Source organism: Eretmochelys imbricata, chromosome 2 (genome assembly GCF_965152235.1).
Source record: "Eretmochelys imbricata isolate rEreImb1 chromosome 2, rEreImb1.hap1, whole genome shotgun sequence".
In the NCBI taxonomy this organism is placed as follows: domain Eukaryota; kingdom Metazoa; phylum Chordata; order Testudines; family Cheloniidae; genus Eretmochelys; species Eretmochelys imbricata.
Genome location: NC_135573.1, coordinates 145,480,468 through 145,503,366, shown reverse-complemented (window position 1 = coordinate 145,503,366; position 22,899 = coordinate 145,480,468). Strand labels below are relative to the sequence as shown.

The following is a 22,899-nucleotide window of genomic DNA, read 5'->3' as shown; positions in this document are numbered from 1 at the left end:
ATCTTTGGTTTGGTCCCAGGTTGAGAGGAAGTTTATCTTTCCATACCCGGTTCGCCATTCTCCAACCTTGTTTGAATAGTCCCATACACCATGGGACACGATGTATTGGAGACAGCTGCTCCTCCCTAGATTCAGCCCTGTCCCATTACACACCCAGCACCAGTGGCCCTTTCCTTTCACCACACTTATAAGTTTAGGAACATATGTTTTTCCCAGCCCCCAAGTGTCATTTTCCTTCCATGTCCTTTTAAGTGGATAGGGTTCTCCAGCAAGCTCTGAGGAATTCAAAGGGATTGCCATGGTGGGGATACTAGCTTGTGAGTGAGCTGGGATGTGGCTGCAGACCCAGCAATTAGAAATATTCAGGATCTGGGCTATCTGCACCTGTTGTTGGATGAAAGAATTGTCACTGTCACTCTGGAGTCCCCAGACCCTCAGGACACAGTAGCTGAGGATTAAGCTTCTCAAAGGACACGTGTTGGAAGCAGGACCCTTTCTGGTTCCAACAACCCCTTTCAAGGGAACCGCAGTCACGGTTTTACATCCACCAGGCAGCAGGCGCTAGGCTCACTACTGCTTCTTGTTTGTTGGGTCCTGCTGTCTGCTTACCCCCTGCTTCTGGCAACCCTTACGAGAGCACAGATTGTAAGGTATTGCAGGCTGTTCCTCTTTGTCTTCTGGGGTTGAAGCTGGTACTGCGTGGTCTTGCAGAGGTGCTTGGTCCCCTTGAGGTGGCGCTAGCTTATACTGTGAGGTGTGGATCCATGCAGCGATGCCGGATAATTTCACTGCTGTCTGGGTGGTGAGCGGTACCTGGTATGGACCCTTCCACCGGGGTTCCAAGGCGTGCTTCCAAAGGTGGTGCCGCAGGTAGACCCAATCACCAGGCTCAAGAGTGTGACGGGCAGCAGAGGTGCGTTCCGTCGGCCAAGCTGCTCGCACCTGCGAATGGAAGGAGCTCACAGCTTGCATTAACCCTTTGCAGTACTGGAGGAGTGTGCTGTGAGTTAGGTTTAGGTCTGGGGCTGGGGTAATAGTAGCCATTGTTCGCATAGGGCATCCCATGATGATTTCAAATGGACTCAATTTGTGTCTCTGGGATGGGGATGACCGAATTTCCATAAGGGCCAGTGGTAAAGCAGCTGGCCAGTTTAACCCTGTGGAACTACAGATTTTTGCCAGCTTATTTTTAAGCAACCATTTCGCCTTTCAACTGCCCCTGCACTCTGTGGATGGTAAGGGCAGTGCAACAGGTGGGTGACATGTAATACCTGGTTTAGATGTTGAACTATTTTTCCAGTAAAATGTGTTCCCCGGTCACTAGACAAAGTGGCAGGAATTCCCTTGGTAGGGATAATGTGGTTTAACAGACATTTTGCAACGGACAATGAATCAGCTTTGCGACAGGGAAAGGCTTCAATCCAACCCGAGAACAGACATATTATGACTAAAATGAATTCATATTTCTGACACTTTGGCATTTGTACAAAATCAAGTTGCCAGTGTAGGAAAGGTGCTTGAGGCAAACCCTGGAACCCTTGTGTTACTTTTACAGATTTGCCTACATTGTGGCTTTGACAAGTAACACAAGCGGCACAGTGGCGGGTTGCAAAGGAGCTGAAATGGGGAGCCCACCACCCCGCCTTACTCATAGCAGAGACCATCCCCTCCTTGCCGACATGCAAAACACCATGTAGCAGGGCGGCTAGAGACGGGTAGAGTGAGAGGGGGGCTACAAATGTACCGGTGGGCGATTGCCAAAGGGAATCAGAATGCAAAGAGCAACCCAAAGCACTCCAGGAGTCTTTCTCTGTTTCTGGGGCAGAATCCTGGAGCTGTGCGAGATGAGACAGGGATGGTGGCATTACAGAGACAGAGAGGGGACCAAGAAACGCTTCTGGTGAAGGTTTTATAGTGGCGGCATGTTTTGCAGCAGCATCAGCAAGTGCATTACCTTTTGCCACCTCGGTGTCTGCCGCTGAGTGGCCAGTACACTTAACAATTGCCAAGGCAGACGGTAGTAAAACTGCATACAGGAGGGCGGCAATGTAGGGGCCATTCTTGATAGGGGTGCCAGTAGGGGTAAGAAAACCTCGAGCCTGCCAGAGGGTGCCAAAGTCATGCACAACCCCAAAGGCATACCGAGAATCAGTAAAAATAGTGGCAGAGAGCCCCTCGGCTAGAAAGCAGGCACAGGTTAGAGCAATCAGTTCAGCCACCTGGGCAGAGGTCACAGAGGGTAAGGGCGCAGCTTCTATGGTCTCAGAGAGAGAGACCACAGCGTACCCTGCAAGAAGGTGGCCTTGGTCATTTCTATAACAGGACCCATCAGTGAATAATACCAGGTCAGAGTTAGGGAGAGGTACATCTGAAAGGTCGGGGCGCGGGACAGTGATAGCGGAGACAGTTGCAAGGCAGTCATGGGGTTCACCATCACTAGGTAAAGGAAGGAGGTAGCAGGGTTTAGCCGGGAGCAGCGCTTAATAGTGATATGTGAGGCTGAAAGCAGCAAAAGTTCATACCTAGTGAGGCGAGCAGAGGAGAGGTGAGCAGTGTTGCGTTGCAGAAGGAGAGTTTCCACAGAATGGGGAACCATGAGAGTGAGAGGAGAGCGGAGGACAAGGGACTCAGACATCTCGACCAGGCGCGCTGCAGCAGCTACAGCGCGTAGGCAAGGGGGTAAATCCTGGGCAACAGGGTCCAAGGTTGCAGAAAAATAAACCACCGGGCGATTTCTGTCACCGTGCTCCTGAGTAAGAACCCCGAGGGCACAAGCAGATTGTTCGTGACAGAAAAGGGTAAAAGGCTTGTCATAGTTAGGTAACCCTAAGGCAGGGGCAGAGGCTAAATTCTGCTTAAGGGAGATGAAAGCAGCATTTGCTTCAAGTGGCCATAGCATGGGGTTAGGTACAGAGGATCGAGTGAGTTCTTGGAGTGGTTTAGCCAGAGAAGCATATTGGGGAATCCATTGCCTACAGAACCCTGTCATGCCTAAGAATTTTCTGACCTGGCGTGGAGAGCAAGGCTGGGGAAAGCTAAGGATGGCTTGTACCCGGGCTGGAGAGAGTGAACGGGAGCCCTGGGAGAGAAGGAAGCCTAGGTATGTGACAGAGGTTTGGCAGAGTTGCAATTTTGTGCGAGAAGCCTTATGACCCTTGTTTGCTAAACCTGTGAGAAGTGTTAGTGAATCAGTTTCTGAGGCAGACAGAGAGGGGGAGCACAGGAGTAAGTCGTCCACATATTGGATCAGTGTGGATCCTGATGGGAAAACCAGATCAACGAGATCCCTGGCTAGGGCTTGAGAAAAATAGGATGGACTCTCTGTATACCCCTGGGGAAGGGTAGTCCATGTATATTGCTGACCCTTGTAGGAGAAGGCAAAGAGATACTGGGATTCAGAGTGAACTGGGACAGAGAAGAAAGCGGAGCACAAATCTACAACAGTAAAGTGGGTTGCATTTGGAGGAATAGACGCTAGTATTGTAGCAGGGTTAGGAACCACTGGAAAAGAAGGTATGACAATACGGTTAATAGCTCGAAGGTCTTGAACAAATCGCCACAATTTGCCCTCAGCCTTTTGAACTGGGAGGATAGGGGTGTTACAGGGGCTGGAACAAGGGACAATAATTCCTTGTTCTTTTAATGCAGATATAACTGGAGCAATCCCAGCCTCTGCCTCAGGATTCAAAGGATACTGAGATAGGCGAGGCAGAGGTTTGGAATTGTCTACAGTAATCCGAACTGGGTCAGTATTTAATCGGCCCACTTCAGATGGGTGAGATGGCCATAGGGAGGAAGGAACCTGAGAGATTAGGTGCTCTAGGGACGGAGTTAAGGGACAGCAAGGGACCGGAGTGGAGAGGGAAGTTTCAGACAGCAGGGAGGCTACAGAATCACATAAGGAAGACTGAGGGATTTGCAGATAGACACCATCTGGGGAGCAGTAAATAGAACAGCCAAGTTTGCATAGCAAGTCCCGTCCCAGAAGGTTTGCAGGGGTGGAATCAGAGAGGAGGAATGCATGCTCCTCAGAGAGGGGACCGATCTGAACAGACAAAGGTTTTGAGAGGGGAAAAGAGGTAGGGATCCCTGTAATGCCAACAGCAGACACAGATTTTCCAGATCGGGGAACCTCAGGCAAGTCAGTGGTGCGGATTGTAGAAAGAGAAGCTCCAGTATCAACAAGGAAAGGGAGAGAGAGATCATTTACAGTCAGGACACATTCTCCAGTAGGGGACAGAGGTAATAAGGGAACTAAAACTTTGTGAGGTTCCCCAGCATCCCGTCATTGTTGGGGTGAAAAATAGGGTTGGGGATCAGCTGGAGGAACCAGCGGGGGGTTCACTTGATTTCCCATACAATTATTAGGTCGTCTTGGACACTCTTTTTTCCAGTGTCCAGGCTGTTTACAGTTGTTACAAACCCCAGTTAATCCAGCCCCCCGCCCCCTTCCGCAACCCCGTCCCTGTCCCCAGTGTGGTCTGCTTAGTCCTGAATAATGCTGTATCTGCAGAGCCATTAACTTTTGGGAGGACTGTTCCTCCTTTCCTTTTAAAGTGCGGTGGCAATGCTCTGCTACTGCCAGCAATTTGTCCATGGTTTCAGTTTCCCATCCCACACTTATTCGTTTTAACATGTTGCCTGTGGCAGGGAGAAGACCATCAACAAATGCATGTGCCAAGGCCCCCTGCCCATTTACATCGGGCTCTTGTATTCCTGAATGTTGTAGGAAAATATCAGTTAGCCGGGACCTATAGTCGCCTGGGCTTTCTCCTTGCCCTTGCTTACAGCAACGTATTGCTGTCCAGTTTGTTTTAGGAGACCACGCTTTGGGAATGGCTTGATGCAGGCGCTTCCAAAGAGCCATACACCGGTCTCTGTATGCCGAATCTGGGCCAGTACTTTTTATGGTTGAGTGGCGTGCCTCAGCTGGCCAGTCTGCGGCAGCCAACCATTTTTCATAATAACTGCCAGGAGCTAACAATTTACACAGTTGGAGGAGATCTGTCTCAAAGGGTTCATAGGTTTCACAGATTAACAGAAACTCCTCAGCAAATTTGACAGAGTTTTCCTGTGGTTTGGGAAAACTTTTAACTATAGATAAAAGTTCTGTACGAGTCCAGGGCTTATAATCCCATATGGACTCACTTTCTCCCATCTTAAGGACTCGTAAGGGTGCCACAACAGTTTGATCAGAGTCTCTCATTAACCTCCCATCAGGTTCTCTTTTCCAAGAAGAGATGTCAAGAGAATCTTTGCAGACTGCTTTGGATTTCTTCTTCATAATATTTTGCAGAGCTGCGAGGCCAATGAGGGTATCTTCTTCACTTTCATTATCTGTAGTCACTGAAGATTTTTCCTTTTCTGATTTCTTATTTGCGCAGGAGTATGGTGGGGGTCGGGTTTGATCCGGATCATTGCACAGGACTGGGCAAAGGGGAGCGCTTCGACTAGTGGTGGGAGAGACTGTAACCAATTGAACTGTTACTTTTTTTGATAGAATTTTTAAGAGAGGTGAGTTTTGACTCAGTCCATCTACGATTTGCCTCTTCCCACCACTGCATGAAGCAGTCTACTTCTCCTCTCTCCAATTCGGTTTTTGGGAGGACGAGTTTGCTTTTTAAAGTGTCCAATCGATCCTTGTCCCAAGAACCTAACAGTGACCACTGTAATTTGGGGTTCTCTAGAGCTAATTTGGACCATTTTTCAAGAAACCTACAAGAGTCCGGACCCCTCCTAAAATACATAAAATAAGCTGGAGTTCCCTTAGGGAACTGTTCTACCTTAGACTTCTGATTACCCATCCAGGAGGACTTCACACAGCACTCACACAAGAAGGAAATTCAGGCTCAGCAGAGCGGTACCCGGTGCAACACACAGAAAGGACCCCACAGGCTACTGCCTCAACTGCCCTTGCTTTCACACCAGGGGTTATACCCAAGGCGTGGTGCGGCTGCAGCTGTGCAGATTCCACTTATTCAGACCGTGGGGACGGGAACCCCTTGTCAGCCAGTCTCCGGACAGAGATGGCTCCCAGATTCACACACACACCACGGGGAAGACGGATAGACACAACGACAAGACAGTCCTCAAACCGGTTAAAGCACAAAAATAATAATTACCTGAGACGTCTGATTCCAGAAGCTGGATCCAAAGACCCCTACCCGAACAGAGTGGGAACCAACAAGTTCAATGGTGTAGACTGCGCTGCTGCTGTGTACCTTTCTGTCTTGTGGAGGATCACTTGGACTAAGCGTCCAGGCGCCGACTGCCACGATCGTCCTGCAAGGCAGTCAGGGATCACACAGCCTCAGTGAAGCCGCTTGCCATCTCGGTAGAACCTCCAAATTGTCAAAGTTTGACTCAGACTCACAATTTATCAGACCACTCTGTTTTATTAGCAAAGCTGCTCTGCTAATACATTTAGAAGTGAGTCCCCCGAGTGGGGTTTGCGTCTTTTAATTTATACAGTTCTTTGGAGAACAAGTTACAGAGAAGTTACAGATAAAAGAAGAAAAAGGTTTTAGTCACCACCCTTTGAGATCCCTGAGACCAGTCACGTATCTTCGATTACCTGCCACCCTTAACAATCTCCTTTAACTGCTTCCAGTTAACTTAACTAATTGCCCTTCACACCTTCCATTCTAATGCCTGCTTCTTAGATGTGCTGGCTCTATCTTAATTGCTTCTCCATTCAAAAGCTAACTGTCCCTACGTATGCTCCCTCAGATACTTTGTAACATGTTTTGGCATGCCCTGTCATATACAATGTATCCAGCATGTCTCCTTATACAACGTTATACTTCCACATTCTATAATTAGATTCACTAAACCAGTAACAAAGGAGCAGCACCACACTGGTTAACCAGAAGCCAAACACATTCCCATTTAGGCATTCCAGTCCTTGGCTCCTATCCAGACAAACAGGTCCCCATATATGAGGTTCTACCAATTTGACACCCCCCAGGTCAATATGTATCTTAGATCTTACCCAACTATCAGGCTGTCAGCCAATCCTTAGTAAACTAAATATTTTATTAAGAAAAGGAGAGAGTTACTGAATGGTTAAGGAATCAGATACATACAAGTGATTTTCAGTGTTCATAGACCAGGATCATAGCAGTGATGGAATAGACTGCTGGCCTGCAAAAGTCTCTTTGGTAGCTTCCAAAAGATTGGAAGGTCCTCAGTCCATTGTTCAAAATACTCCTTTTAGTTGTAAATCCACAGTCCAGAGAATTGGAGCAGGAATGAAGCATAATGGAGATGTCTTAAGTATCTTTTATATCCTCTGCCATGTGCATGGAAATTTACTGCCCCAAACAATGATAAATGGATTTAACTTGACAGACAGTATCTTTTCCATTGACACCTATGATATACTTTGTATAAGATTTGTATAACAGTGGTAGCAACAATGACACAAATGGTCATCTTCAATTATACAGTGTCACAGGAAAGAAAAATAATTTATGTCAAATATTGATATTAGAAATATTGTATTTTTAGAAAACTGAACAAATGTGACATATACTATAGGTTATGTGACCAGTGATTACTATAATATCCTGGGAATAATTTTAGAGTAATTTTTCCACTGGCAGTTATACATGAGAATGTAGAGACCCTATTTTTCATAAATCATCTGTGGCATTTAGCATTTCAACAATCCTGCAATTATTGCTTTCCTGAAATCTGCTATTGAAATCAGTAAGGAAAGCAGGATCAAGCCCATAGGTTCTGTACCCTGCTAACACAAAGCTTAGTCCTGCAATATCTTAGTCACTTAGGAACTATTGTAGAAGTCAATAGGATAGTCACCCTGATTACCTTCAACTACACTGAAATCCAGCTAGGCAATGCCATTAGTCTTGTATTAGTGGAGGGGGTGGCATAGAATGAGGTTCAGCATTCTATAACTATCAGAAAGGGATTAGGGGAAATTAGGAGAGCCTGAACCACACTCAGCTATTATTGGTCTGAAGTTAAGCAGATCTTCACAGCTATTTATATAAAGAGCAGCCCACTAAAGTAAATGGGAACCACTTTATTACTCTAGCTGAATTTTGCAACAGCATGACTATTGGGCAACACAATAAGTCTGTTGCAGGGAAATCAACATAATATTGCATAGTGGCCTAGATGCTGAAAATGTGTTTCCCATATGCATAATTTCACAGAGTTTGAAACCTGAAGGGGCCATTAGATCGTATAGTCTAACCTCCAGCATATCACATGCCACTACATTTCACCCATACTCCTATAGTGAGCTCAATATCTTGAGTTAGACTAAGCATTTCAGTCCTCAGGAGATTAAATTGTTGGGTGCCACAGGCAGAGAACAGGAGAGATCAAGGAGCCACCAATGCTCAAGATACGTTGAGATGATCTTAATCAATGCCTCAGGCTCCAGCGGAACACCTATGATCCCTGCAATTCTGACCTGGGAGTAAATGACTTCCAAATTCTAAATGCTGATTATGACTCTGAACACATGAATAAGACACACCAGCCAAGCATGTAAGAAAGAAGATTCTGTGTACCACCTCAGAGCACTAGTGTAATGGCCAGGGCATAGGTAGCCAGCCTAGTAGCATCTACAGGGCAAGGGTCAAAGGCAGGAGTCAGGACTAGTTAGTAAACCAAATAAAGAGAGGGTACCAAGGTCAAGCCAAGCCAGAGTCAAAGTCAGGAGCAAGCCTGTGTAAAAGACAAAGTCAGTAACAATCTGCATTTTTGCTCAGATTGCCCCTTAGGCCAACTTCCTGGTGTGGACCAATCAGGCAGCTGCAGGGTTCTGTTGCTCTGGCCTCTTCAGGCATTACTTTCTGCAGTGCCTAATTCTCCAGGAATTGTTGGATGCTATTCTATATGGCTTTCCAGTAGCAGTAGAGCAGTGTCAGTTCTCTTAATAGCCTAGCGTGCTGCGTTCTAGACCTGTGGATCCATACAGTTAGGCCGTCCTGTCCTGCTTTTAGCTGTGGTTAATTTCTGATGCTTCAGAGGGTGGTATAAAGCAAAACGCAGACTACAGCTGTCCAGTTGTGCACTGAGGGGGGAGGGATAGCTCAGTGGTTTGAGCATTGGCCTGCTAAACCCAGGGTTGTGAGTTCAAACCTTGAGGGGGCCATTTGGGATCTGGGGCAAAAACTGGGGATTGGTCCTGCTTTGAGCAGGGGGTTGGACTAGATGACCTCCTGAGGTCCCTTCCAACCCTGATATTCTGTGATTCTGTGAGGGGAAAAATGCCTTCCTGAAGCATGAGATTCTGTTTCAGTCATAATGCAGAGCTGGAAGTGTTCTGAGTAAACTGAGGACAAAATGCAGAGATTCTTGTTCTCCCCTTGTCCTGAGAAGGAAGGGGATGAACAGGGGGATTCATAGATTCACAGATCCAAGACCAGAAAGGACCCCTACTGGAACAGTGTTCTGTCTCCACTACCCCACTGTGCCCAGTCCCACACTGCTATATGCCTCTCCCCATGCAGTGTCAGGGTAAGGTTAGAAAGCAGTGTGGGAGCAGGGCTAGAGGGCCAAGCTGACAAGGGAAACTGCAGTTTAGGACTACCCCACTGAGTACGACCATCCAGTCCACCCCATTCCCTGTCCACTCCCTGCCCCTGCACACATAATCCCATAGGTGGATATCAGCATATCTTTTAGAAATAGCTCTAATATCATTTTAAAGACTCCAAGTGATGGCGAGTCCCCAGGTAAGCAGTTCCAATATTTAATCACCCTCACTTCTAGGAATTACATCTTATTTCAAGGTTAAATTGGTCTAACTTCCATTTCCAGCCATTGGTCTTGTTATGCTTTTTTCTGCAAAGTTGAAAAGCACCACCCCTGGCCCTCCTCCCTGGTATCAGATATCTTTTCCATGTGTAGGAACCTAGACACAGAGATCAAGTTACCCTTCAACTGCCTTTTTGCTAAACTGAATAAGTTGAGCTCCTTAAGCCTCACAAAGTAAGGCCTCTTTCCTGGCCCCTTGATCATTTTTTTGTGGCCCTCCTTAGAATTCTCTCCAATGTTTCCACATCCTTCTTGTAGTGTGAACCCTAAAACTGGACACAGGTTTTTAGTCACGGTCTTACTTCTGCTGTATACAGAGGCAAGGTCTCTTCCCTACTTCTTCTTGATATTCCCCTTTTTATACACCGAAAGAGTGCATTAAACCTTTTTGCCACAGCATTGCTCTGAGAGCTCATGATGAGATGTTTATCTACAATTCTTCTCTGAGTCAATGCTTTCCAAGGCAGTCCCCCATCCTATAGATTTAACTTACATTCTTTATTCTCAGATGTATTTCCTTGCATTTGCCTGTATTAAAATTCCCTTTATTGGATTGTGACCAGGTGATTCAGGTCACTCTGTAACAATAATGGGCTGAATTCACAAAGTGACTTGGTTACCTAACTGCCATTGGAATTTACAAAATCCCTCTGCTCAGCTGCTGTCAAACCTTGACTCCTAAACTCACTCAGAATTTAAGATTTTGAAGTAAAAGATTTCTAGGCACTTACATTTCACCTATAGGCATGCACACTGCTCCCTCATTCTAGGTGTCCAGATGCCTCGAGCACCAGTGTGATTCATAAAATGGAGGAAAATAGCCATTCCCCAACCTAACTTGCCTGTGAGTCCCAATCCAGTAGGCATGCTCAGAGCATTCTTAATTCCACACTAGACAGCAGTAGGGACGGGGGACCTCCCTCATAACTTTTAAACTTAGTGTACATTGGAGCAGGGGGACTGGATCCTAGGTCTCCCACATTTTGCATGAGTGCTATAACTACCAGGTAATAGATTCATTCTTATATGTGCTCACTCTCTTTTTCTCACTCAATGACTCTTTGAATATTTATCTAAATTGGAACTATTGAGGCAGTGCCACAACAGAATATCCCATAGTCCAGTGGTTATAGCACCCACCTGTAATGTGGCAGAGCCCTGTTTAAATGCCTTCTCTTTTTGAGGCAGTGGGGGGGCTTGAACCAGGTAGTCTCCCACATCCCAGGTGAATACCCTAATCACTGGGCTAAAAGTTACAAAGAGATCCTCCTCTAATGCCTAATTCTTAAGACAGTATTCAGAACTGTGAACTCCAAGCAGACATAGGCCCCTCCCTCCAACCTAAATTTAGGTGCTAAACTTCCTGAGAGGACTGGGATTGAGGACACATCTCTCCCATTGGCCAGTTTAGACAGGGAACCACCTAGCATGCTGGCTTTCATGAATCCCATTCTCGGGCTCTCCTCTCCCTCCATTCATTGTATAGGGAGCTTGAGCACTTGACTCAGGCCTCGTGAATCCGAATGATTTTCTAGGCACTTAAAATTAGGCATTGTGACACTGAGCATTGCAACACCTAAGTCCCTTTGTGAATCTTGCCCAACTTGTCCTCCTCATTATTTACTACCCTACCAATCTTTGTGATATCTGAAACCTTCACCAGCAATAATGTTATAACATCATCTAGATTGTTAATAAAAATACTGAATAGTTTTGAACCAAGAACTGATCACTGATGGATCCTGCTAGAAATGGCCCTGCTCATTGATATCCCCCCCCTTTGACAAATATGTTTTGAGATCTGTCAGTGAGCCAGTTTTTAATCCATCTAATCTGTGCCCTGTTAGTTCCATTTAATGCAACTGTTTTAATCAAAATACTATGTGATAGCAAGTCAAATGCCTTGGAGAAATCTAGGTATACTATATCAACACACTTGCCTTTATCAACCAGACCTATAACCCTGTCAAAAAAACAACAGGTTTGTTTGCAAGACGTACCTTTCATGAAACCATGCTGACTGGCATTAATTATATTTTTAGCCTCTAAATCTTTGTGGATAACTTCAAATTAATTGTTCCATTATTTTACCTGGGATCAATATGAGGCTTACTGGTCTATAGTTTCCTGGGTTGTCCCCTTTAACCTTTATAAATATTGGAATTACATTGGCAGCCCTACAATCCTTTGGAATTTCCCCTTTTTTCCAATATTCGTTAAAAATTAACATTAATGGTTCATAGAGCTTCTCAGCTAGCTCCTTTAAGAATCTTGGGAATAAGCTATCCAAGCCTTTTGATTTTAAAATTTTTAATTGTATCAGATGCTTCCTCTCATTTTCTTTTGTTATAGATGGTAAAGTTTCTCTTGCATCCACAATATTATATGGGATGGATACTGTCAAGGTTCCTTCCCCACTCTGAACTCTAGGGTACAGATGTGGAGACCTGCATGAAAACCTCCTAAGCTTACTTTTACCAGCTTAGGTTAAACTTCCCCAAGGTACAAAATTATTTTACCCTTGGATTTCCACTGCCACCACCAAACTCTATCTGGGTTTACTGGGAAACGTGGTTTGGACACGTCTTTCCCCCCAAAATCCTCCCAACCCTTGCACCCCACTTCCTGGGAAAGGTTTGGTAAAAATCCTCACCAATTTGCATAGGTGACCACAGACCCAAACCCTTGGATCTTAGAACAATGAAAAAGCATTCAGTTTTCTTACAAGAAGACTTTTAATAGAAGTAAAGGAATCACCTCTGTAAAATCAGGATGGTAGATACCTTACAGGGTAATTAGATTCAAAACATAGAGAATCCCTCTAGGCAAAACCTTAAGTTACAAAAAAGACACACAGACAGGAATAGTCATTCTATTCAGTACAGTTCTTTTCTCAGCCATTTAAAGAAATCATAATCTAACACATACCTAGCTAGATTACTTACTAAAAGTTCTAAGACTCCATTCCTGTTCTGTCCCCGGAAAAAGCATCATACAGACAGACACAGACCCTTTGTTTTTCTCCCTCCTCCCAGCTTTTGAAAGTATCTTGTCTCCTCGTTGGTCATTTTGGTCAGGTGCCAGCGAGGTTACCTTTAGCTTCTTAACCCTTTACAGGTGAGAGGATTTTTCCTCTGGCCAGGAGGGATTTTAAAGGGGTTCACCCTTCCCTTTATATTTGTGACAGATACAGACTCCCGCTTCATTCCAAATATAGAACATTAATGTCTATTAAGGATTCCTGAATTTTCTGTATCCCTATTTACAGTTTTACCATTTGCATCTAGCAGTGGACCTATACCTGACGTAGGATTTTATTGTTTGTTTGTTTTTGTTCCTGATATGTTTTTTAAATGTTTTCTTATTGTCTTTAATCCTATTGGCCATTGATATTTCATTGGTTCCTTTAGTTTCCATTATCAGTCACCTATATTTTTAACTTGTAACTTATTCCTGAACAATTCCCAGTTGTCATTAACACTTCCCTCTTTAAACAAATATTCTCAGTCAGTTATGCAGACAATTGCTTTACATTTGGAAACTTGGTCCTTGTATAGTTCCAAATATATATATATATATATTATTAGGTGGTGCCATATTCTGTTTGGACAATGTAAAGTTAGTCAGATCATGGTCACTGGTATGCAGACAACCGCTAATTTTTAGGTTAGCAATCAACTTTTCTTTGTCCATGAGAATGAGACTAATACTGAGTCACCCCATGTTGTGTGCAAGGTATTTTGTGTTCAATTATGTATGATTTTTAGAAATTCTGACAAAGTTTTGGAACTGGCTGCATGAGATGTCCAGCAAATATCCCCCCAGTTGAAGTCAACTCATGACAACCCAGTTTTTCTTTCTACATATTACGAACTGATGCTTAAGGAGCAGTTTTCCTGTTCTCTAGTGAGATTTGGAACTCTGTAACATATGCCCACCAGTACCCCAAATTTAGTTTTACTAGTTACAACTTTAATCCATAAAGCATTTGGGGTCCTGTGATTCTGAATTGTCTATGAGTCTGTGACCCGTGATAGTGTCTTTGAAGTATCATCCCTCCTCCTTTTTTCCTATCCTTATGAAACAAGTTGCAACCATCCATTTTTATGTTCCAGTCATATGACCTATCCAACCAAGTTTCAGTAATATCAGCTGTATCATATTTTTTCTCATTCACAAGCATCTCCAACTATTCTTTATCAGAGGGGTAGCCGTGTTAGTCTGGATCTGTAAAAGCGGCAAAGAGTCCCTGACGAAGTGGGTATTCACCCATGAAAGCTTATGCTCCAATACATCTGTTAGTCTATAAGATGCACAGGACTCTTTGCCGCTTTTACAACTATTCTTTATTATCTAGGCTGCTATCATTAGTATATAGACAATTAAAAATGTTTTTTCCTTACATGCCTCCTAGTCCTTGGATTTGTCATGTGCATGACACCTTGAGGTTGGTCTACATATTTGCGTGTTTGTACCATGATTGCCCCATTATTACCCTCACCCTTCGTGATTATGCACTCCTGCTATTCCAGATAATCTACAGGAGATCCCCGGTATATGTTTCCCCCTTTGCATCAATATCCATTGCTCATCAATAGGAGAACGTGTTCCAATTCACATTGGTCCTGATCCGTATATCTGTCGCTTGCAACTTGCTGCTTCATCTTTTGCGTTGCTTTTCCATGGGTGCTTAGCACCCACCGGCAGCCAGCACCAACAGCCCCACCAACCCCCCCAGTGCCTCCCATCCACCAGCGGCCCCACAGGCCGCCGATCAACTCCTCCCTCTCCCTCCCAGCGTCTCCTGCATTCTGCAAAACAGTTGTTCAGCAGCATGCAGGAGGCATTGGGAGGGAGAGGGAGGAGCGGGGACAAGGCATGCTCAGAAGAGTGGGCGAGAACTGGGCCATTATTTCCTATGGGGAAAAATTCCCCGATATCCATCATTTTGGTATCTGTTGCCCTTTTCAAGAATGCAACCCCAATGTATACCAGGGATCCCCTGTATCACTCGAGATTGGTAACCCTACTACTGATCTAGAGGATGCAAGAACCATACAGCCACCTCTCTCCATAGTAGGAGCCTCAATGTTCCACAAAACCAAAGCCTTTGCCCCTACACCCCTTACTTAAGCACAGATCCTGTGAACAAATTAGATATTTTTAAAACATGAGAAAAAAATGAGAGGCTTCAATATAAAACACAAATCATTTGCTGAAGTTTTCTGTTTGACATGACAGTCTTTCATAGCCAAACTACAAGTCAGTAATAATTTTCTCAAAGTACCAATAGCATGATATATAAGTGAAAAATTATTCCATAAAGCTGGTAATGTGGGTAATGTGGGTAATGGTTTGTGTGAAATTCTGCTAATATTTTAATATTTTTGTGTAGCTTTTGAATATCTTTTTTAAAGGCTTGGTCCTGCTCCCTGAAGTCAGTGGGTGTTTTGCTTTTGGCTTCAGTGGGAGCAGGACCTACATCTGATTTCTGAGTGGTGGATGGCCAATTTCTGCTTGCCTTTTTCATGTGTAGCCACAGAGAAGTCAATTGGATTGTTTATCTCAGTAAGGCTAATATAATTTGACTTGTGTTTAAATATACTAAATTAAGTCTTTTTTTAAAAAAGAAGCAATTCAAAGTTCTGCTTACATAAATAAATGATGATAAAAAATGGAAGTGTTGTTGTCCTCTATATTTCTTTATTTTAACCTCAATTAGCTCATTATGAAAAGGGTCTCACCAATCCTTAAAAATGATTCATTCATATTTTAGTAGTATATGGAAACAGCTGATGGCACTTTTGGGAGGTACATTTGTTTTAACTGCCTTTATGAAAAGCTTCCTTGTTTTCTGTTGCTTTTAAGTTTTATAGAACATTTTGATCAAATTCAACTCAGAATTGGTCTTTTATGAATTAGGGCTTGATACTTCAAATCTTTAGTCATGCACTTAGTCCTTGCTCCTGGGAGCAATAACTATTCATGTGCTTTAGAGTTTACGGGATGGCACCCTTGTTTAGTTTAGTTTTACCAATCCTGAACTGGGAAGCGGCAAGAAAAAAGATGACCCTAGTTTAGATAAAGCATAGGATGTGCAATCAAGATACAGCTAGTGCTGGCCATTTACGATGTTCAATTGCCAAAAGGCACCTGCAAAGGTTAGGATTGCTACATTTTCAAATAGCAGCTTTAAAATATGTTATAGGTGGGGCTGATAGTATCACACATTAAGAAGTTGCCTGATACTTCCCATTATAAATGTTTGAATCATAGGCACTGCCAGCACCCCCTGGCTTGAAGCTTGAAGTGGTTTCCATCATATACAGGGTTTACAATTTTGTTCAATGGCTTTCAGCACCCTCACTATAAAAATGTTCCAGCACCCTTTGTATGAATTGCCATTTTCAAAGGCTTATAACTTGGCAAATGTGGGTGGATTTTCACAGATATAGCAAAAGGAACTCCCTGATGCTAAGGCCACACCCCCCACCAAACAAATGTCATGTTCCTGCTCCAGTGCATGGAAATGCTAGAGCATTTCAAAGAAAAGATCTGAAGAATTTTTTAACATGGGGGAAGAAAACATTTTTCCCTAGCTGCGTTCTTGGAAACAGCTGTACCAGTTAGCTGGGGGCGGGGGGGGGGGGGGGGGAGATGGAGCCAGAGGCAGATAGCTGACATAGAAAATGGAAAATTTCAATTAGAATGCTTAAAGTTTTACCAAGTTATAAGCAAGTGGGAAATTTGGGGCAACCATAATAATAGTTATATATATATATAGTGATACAGCAGGGCCAGAGGGCAGCACAAGAATGATCTTATTGGGTGCTGGGATCATAAGCCAGCCCACAGCTAAAAGTCCCTTTCCCTCCAGTCTGGGGAGGAGCTCCTGAGCCCAGAACTCAACTAAATTCAGGGGACAACAAAGGAAAATAACAGGAACAGGTGTGAGGGTCAAAGGGCCAAAACTAGGGAACCTGAAGGTGACACTGAGCAGAGAACCCCAGACAGCACCCGCTGCTCCTCGAAGGATATCCAAGGAGCCAGGGGATGCCACCCAGAGGAACTCTGCCTGGATGCATGAGCGGATAAAGGAACGAAAACAGGCCCCACAGTCGCAGAGCCCCCATTTAGTATCAGAGGGGATTTCAGAATTTATATCTTTGATATTTTAGTTGTATTGCATTTTGTGTAGCTTGTTTGCTGTAGAGAAAAGATGGCATATGTTTTCCCCAAAAATTCTATTTCTGGGCACCTCTAGAATGGTAATAGCTGCATCTGTGGAAATTAAAGAGTGGACAAAATGTGTCAGGTTCCAAAAGCTTTCAGTTGATGAGACTTTTAAAACATGCTGATGTCTAACTAGATCAGTTCCTGTGGGAGTTTAAGTGGAAGCTGTTGGACTCATTTTCTGATAGACTTCATATTTTTCCTTTTTCTCATGTGTCTCTAAGTACAAATACATTCCCTATGCTTGTTTGGTTTAGGATAAAAAGGAGAAAATATTTAATATAAAAACAAACAAACCCAGAATGTTACCTCAGCTGAATTAACCATTCAGAATGTGTTGTGTTTCCATTAAATCAATCTGATTAGTGTTTCTGGAAAGAAGGGGACAGTAGATTTTGCACCCATGAGCATTTGAAAAGATGCTGAATATCACTAAATGCATTTATATATTACTTCTCTCAAACTGAAAATGAATATTTTCTGGGAAAATGTATTTACACAAATGTATGTGTTAGTGCAATTTTAAAAGGTAAACTTTAAAATTCTCAGTTATACCATAGCAATTGTAACAAAAGCCCTATCATTTGAGACATTTTGAAGTGAATACTGGAAAATATACTGTACTGGGAAAAATTCCACATTGGTAGAGGTTTTATTACATGAATTTAATGTCATTTTAATATTAACTAGTTTACTAACGTCTAATAGTAATTAGCAATAGGAAACATTTCTGTACTGTATTGTGATATCTTTCTAGAAAAAGAAAACCTGACCTGACCCTTTTCAAATAACTCTCTATTTTATCCTCATTCCTTTCAGTTTACAGTCCTGACTAGTTTGTTTGTTTTCTGTCAGATAATTTTAATATTTTGGACATTGTGATAAAATTGAGTTAAGTGAAACATCATGCTATCCCTGTGGAAACTACAAAAATTGTTTAAATAGAAAATGAATAGTAGGAACAGTGTTTAATGCATTTTTAGTTGCCTTTTAGTGCAGTTAGCAGCTAGAAATAAGGAAAAGGAGAATGTGATCAGTCAGTTTTTTGGAATCCACTAGCAAGTGCTCTGTGGACCACCAGTTGTCAACCAATCACAATTTGAGAACATCTGGTCTGTGACTATTAAAACACCTTTATCATAGAATATCAGGGGTGGAAGGGACCTCAGGAGATCATCTAGTCCAACCCCCTGTTCAAAGCAGGACCAATCCCCAGTTTTTGCCCCCAGATCCCTAAATGGCCCCCTCAAGGAATGAACTCATAACCCTGGGTTTAGCAGGCCAATGCTCAAACCTTTAACAGTTGCTGGGGTGTAGGTCTTGGGAGGGAAGGGGTTGTTTGTTCCATTTTGATTTTTATACTCTTGATTTTAACTCCAAACTCAATTGCTTATTCAGTATAATCAGTTGCATGTAATTAGAGATGGCAATTTTCAGTTCAAATTACTTAGCTATTGTTAAAAGTCAACAAGAAATGCAGACTTACCAATAAAAGAACACTAATTCCCTGAAACCAATTTCCATTTTTCTGTCTATCAACTGAGGGTTAACAAATCAGGAGCAAAATATGGGAATCAAAAATTGTGACCTATCCTGATTTTCAGCAAAGTGTAGAAGAATAGGATATATTCCTTGGTTACTGCTCAGTGTAACACTGTTGCACAAGAGCAACCACTTATCAGATCATTTTTGTTCTATCTAACAAAGGCTTTCAAATCAGACTGTCAAACAATTATGATAAAGTGGTAGTTTAATAATCTAAATAAATCTTTACTTATTGGAAATATGCCGGGGTGGGCAAACTTTTTGTCCAGAGGACCACATCTGTGCAGGGCCATGAATGTAGGGCTGGGATAGGGGGTTGGGGTGCAGGAGGGGGTTGAGGTGAAGAAGGGGGCTCAGGGCAGGGGCCTTAAGACAGGGAGTAAAGGGGCTCAGGGCAGGGGTTGGGGTGCAGGGTGCAGGAGAGGTTTGGGGTGCAGGCTCCAGTCTGGGGCCACTTACCTCGAGTGGCTCTGGGGTGGCAGTGTCACGCAGCGGGGCTAAGGCAGGGTCCCTGCCTGCCCTGGCCCCGTGCCGCTCCTGGAAGTTGCCAACATGTCTGGCAGTGACTCTGCCATTTGCTGCCCTCGCCTGTGGGTACCACCCCCGAAGCTCCTATTGACCATGGTTCCCCGTTCCCGGCCAGTAGTGGCTGCGGGGTGCCTGCAGGTGAGGCAGCGCACGGAGCCCTCTGCCCCCCCAGGGGCTGCAGGGACGTGGTGCCAGCTGCTTCCGGGAGTGGTGCGGGGTCAGGGCAGGCAGGGAGCCTGTCTTAGCCCTGCTGTGCCACGGGGCTGGCAATCCCACGGGCCGGATTGAAAGCCCTGATGGGCTGGATCCGGCCCACGGGCTGTAGTTTGCCCTCCCCTGATATATGCAATACAAATTAGCATTTTTAAGATCAATATTATTGTATAGTGGAATACATTTGCAGTTATATTATTGTCTAGTGTCTGTTTAGCCTGCTGATTTCACAAATAATTTAATTCATACTCTCAGCAAAGGTGCAAAATTATTCTACAATTATTATATGGGATAAGCTGTTAACAACCTATTACTTGGGTGTCATGTCAAACATGCATTTGAAATAGTGTCCTGTCAGACATTTGATACCCATATTTAATTCTGCCTTAACGAAGATGCAAGGAGTTTGAATTTCTAGATTTTCATTTATCATAAAATTAATGATATGCATAAGTCACAAAAATAGAAATGGGCAGGTTGGTCTTTTAAATCCAATTGGGAATATTACACTAAGTCTGTTCTTATATTTAAGAAAGAATAGGGCTGGGTGTTGGTCCATTTATTTTTTTCAGTTCAGATTATCAGAGGGAAACTATGCTGAATCAGCAGGAAAAGTGTCCTGTTGTTTAGTGATGTTACTATGCTATCACTGGGACAATTTACCATGTTGGCAGTTTCCTCTGGAGAATATCTTTGAGTATTTTAGTCATAAATTATTCATGGAGGACTGGATCATTCAGAGCATTATTAATGGACAACACATGACCTTTTTCATGATGCACAGAAGGCATGGATTGCATGATATTCATGTTTTTTATTAGGACTGGCACTTACTATCCTGCATAAGTTCCTTACCACACATGGTAGTAAATCACAGTATTCCAGAGAAGTGCAGGATTGGGCTGTTTATTGGTAAATTGCACATTTATATTAAAAATGAATTTATATGGAGACGGTCTGATTACAGAAAAATTAACAGATAACCAGGAATCGTGTGCTTTGCAGCATTTGGGTATAATACAGGATACACTTAAAAGCACATTCATATTGCAAGCTACTTTTTTACATTGGAAACAGCATTTAATCAACCATGAAAAATAACATTTTCCTGTTTGCAGAGGAAAAGAAGGGCATTAGTAACCTCAATCAGAATATAATTCATTAATACTCATTGATTTGTCCGTAAATCGTAATTTGATCAACTGTAAATATTAATGACAATAATCATGTATGGCATAATTTGAGCTTTTACACAATCTTGGGTCATTAAGAAAGCATTTTCCAACCCCTGGGGCTGATATGCCTTAGGGAGGCACCAGACTAAGTTGGTGGGAGGGAATTGGGAAGGGCAAAGGAGAAGATTAGTAACAGTGTTGGTGGGGAAGCTGCAGAACTTGAGCCCTCTCAATTCGCAAATGTGCTTTTACATCTATATAGTGGTAGGAGATTTCCTGAAAGCCATCTACCTTTCTCCCTGTTCCCATTATTCAGCAGTTAGCTATTTTATAATAAGGGGCTGCTTTTGTGTGTCTGCCTGTCTTCTAACAATGTTGAGTATCGTTGTTCTCTGCTGGGTGGACAGTCAGACCTACTCAAGCATTTGTGATCAGACAGAGGACATAAGGGTCTAATACTAATACCAACTGAGTGTTTTATGACATACCATTTGTGAATTCTTATTGTTTTTACTTGTTCAATGCTTAAATTGGAATGGACCTGTGTGTTCACCTCTTTAATGAATGTTTTCTCTTTCTTTGGTGCAGGGCCGTATCTGCAGAAAAGCTGGCAAATCAAAAAAGTCCTTCAGTCGTAAGGAAGCTGAAGCAACATTTAAGAGTTTAGTGAAGACCCATGAAAAATATGGGTGGGTCACTCCTCCCGTTTCTGATGGCTGATATTTGCACCCTGCACATCAATGCTAAACAAAACAACAAAACCAAGTACTATGCTATCTCCTCAGTGCTGTACACCACCCATCCTTTTCTACTTCAGCTTCTGTTAGATACCATGAATGTCAAGGAGACATTTAAATAATTTGATCTATTTACAGAGGGAGAGAAAACAAATGCTGTTTAGGATTATGTTTTAGGACTGGCGAATGGTCATCTTTAAGTCACTTTAGAGCGGATGTTATGATTGTGTCATTTGCCCCATGCAGGCCATATTGTCTTCGTCTTCTTTCCATGACAGCAGCACCAGACATCAGTACTGGAAATTCCATCCATTACTGCTCAGTTCATTTAAATGTAGAAATGAAGCAGTTAATATTTAATAGGGAAGCAGTGCATTGCAGGTACATGTTTGCTGTGCTGTTTATCTTTGTTTCCTAGCAGGTCAACATAACTTGAAGATGTGTCTTTATGTGGAGCTGTGGTCTGCTGTGACAAAATTTAGACCTCATGTGTGCTCTATATATGACCTTTAATTCATAAAAGCAGAATTATAACAATGAAAGATTCTGGTGTTGAAAAACTGTTAAATGAAATCACGCAATTGGTCAAATTGTTCTATCTATGCTGGTATTGTGGTATGCTGTTGTTCAGAGATAAACCAGTGTGATTAGATCAGGTGATATGTCAGATACCAGATGCACCCACTATCGGGCTCAAAGTCTTTGATGGTAGAATAGTTTTTATCTTCCCAGTACAATGCAGTACTCCTACAACAGCATGTTTGCCTGTCAGCTTTTCAACGGCAATACTAAAACCAAAAAACATAAATGAACCTTTAAAATTTATGAGTCATTTTAAAATGATGTGCCGGTAACAAAGTAAAAGTCAGATTTTTCAAAGAAAGTGGAACAATTGGTTTGTAAAGATGATTTGCATGGTTGAATTTTTTATTTTTACTCAATAGACATTGTATGTACTTTGAGCCCGTATCTGAGAAAACCCACTGATGTATATAAATGTCCTGTTATTTAATCATTAAGATTTAATTTTTCTCTTTTGTTCAATAATTTAAAAACTTTCTAAGACTCCATAAAATCTGGAGATAATGTTTATAATAATATATTGAAACAGCTTAAAAATGTGGAATCCAAATGGAAAATCATATTGGACACATTCTGAATAAAATCACCAGTACCGTTTCATTGCCTCAAGATTTCAATCATTTTAGGCTAATTTTCTTTTCAAATTATTAGATGTATTACTGTGAAACACTAGAAATCTTACTGATACATAATGCCTGCTCTGGCAGCATTTTTAATAGAAAGCAGGACATTATTGATTGTAAAATGCAGTCCAGAAAAAAAATATAATGTGTTTTTAGAGAACTCTCCATTACATGCCTAACACAAGAGTAGGCCACTGCTTTTAATCAAAATGGCTGAACAGTCTCTGGTTACATTTTAACGGCACAGAAGAAGTCTTCATTTCTAACTATTTATGGTGCTTTGTGGGGTTTTGGCTTGATTTAAAGCTGCACAGAACAGAAAAGCACAAATGAATTAACTATAAATCAGAGTGTTGTAGGGCCAGTACAGCACAGGTTTGCCTGTCATCTCTTAATTGGAGAAGCAAAAATGCATTAATCAACCTTAAAAGTATCTGACTCATTTTGCAAAAGAATGTTCCCTTCACC

At 42.7% G+C, this 22,899-nt stretch overlaps 1 protein-coding gene across 1 annotated transcript in view; it reads left to right on the top strand.

The window, feature by feature from the left end:
• UBE2QL1 (ubiquitin conjugating enzyme E2 QL1) overlaps positions 1–22,405 on the top strand; it is a 70,631-nt gene extending 48,226 nt beyond the window's left edge. Inside the window, exon 3 of the mRNA XM_077810819.1 lies at positions 21,078–22,405. Coding sequence (XP_077666945.1) covers positions 21,078–21,209 — 132 coding nt within the window. The 3' untranslated portion in view covers positions 21,210–22,405. The remainder of the gene's footprint in view (positions 1–21,077) is intronic.
• Positions 22,406–22,899: the final 494 nt, after the last annotated feature.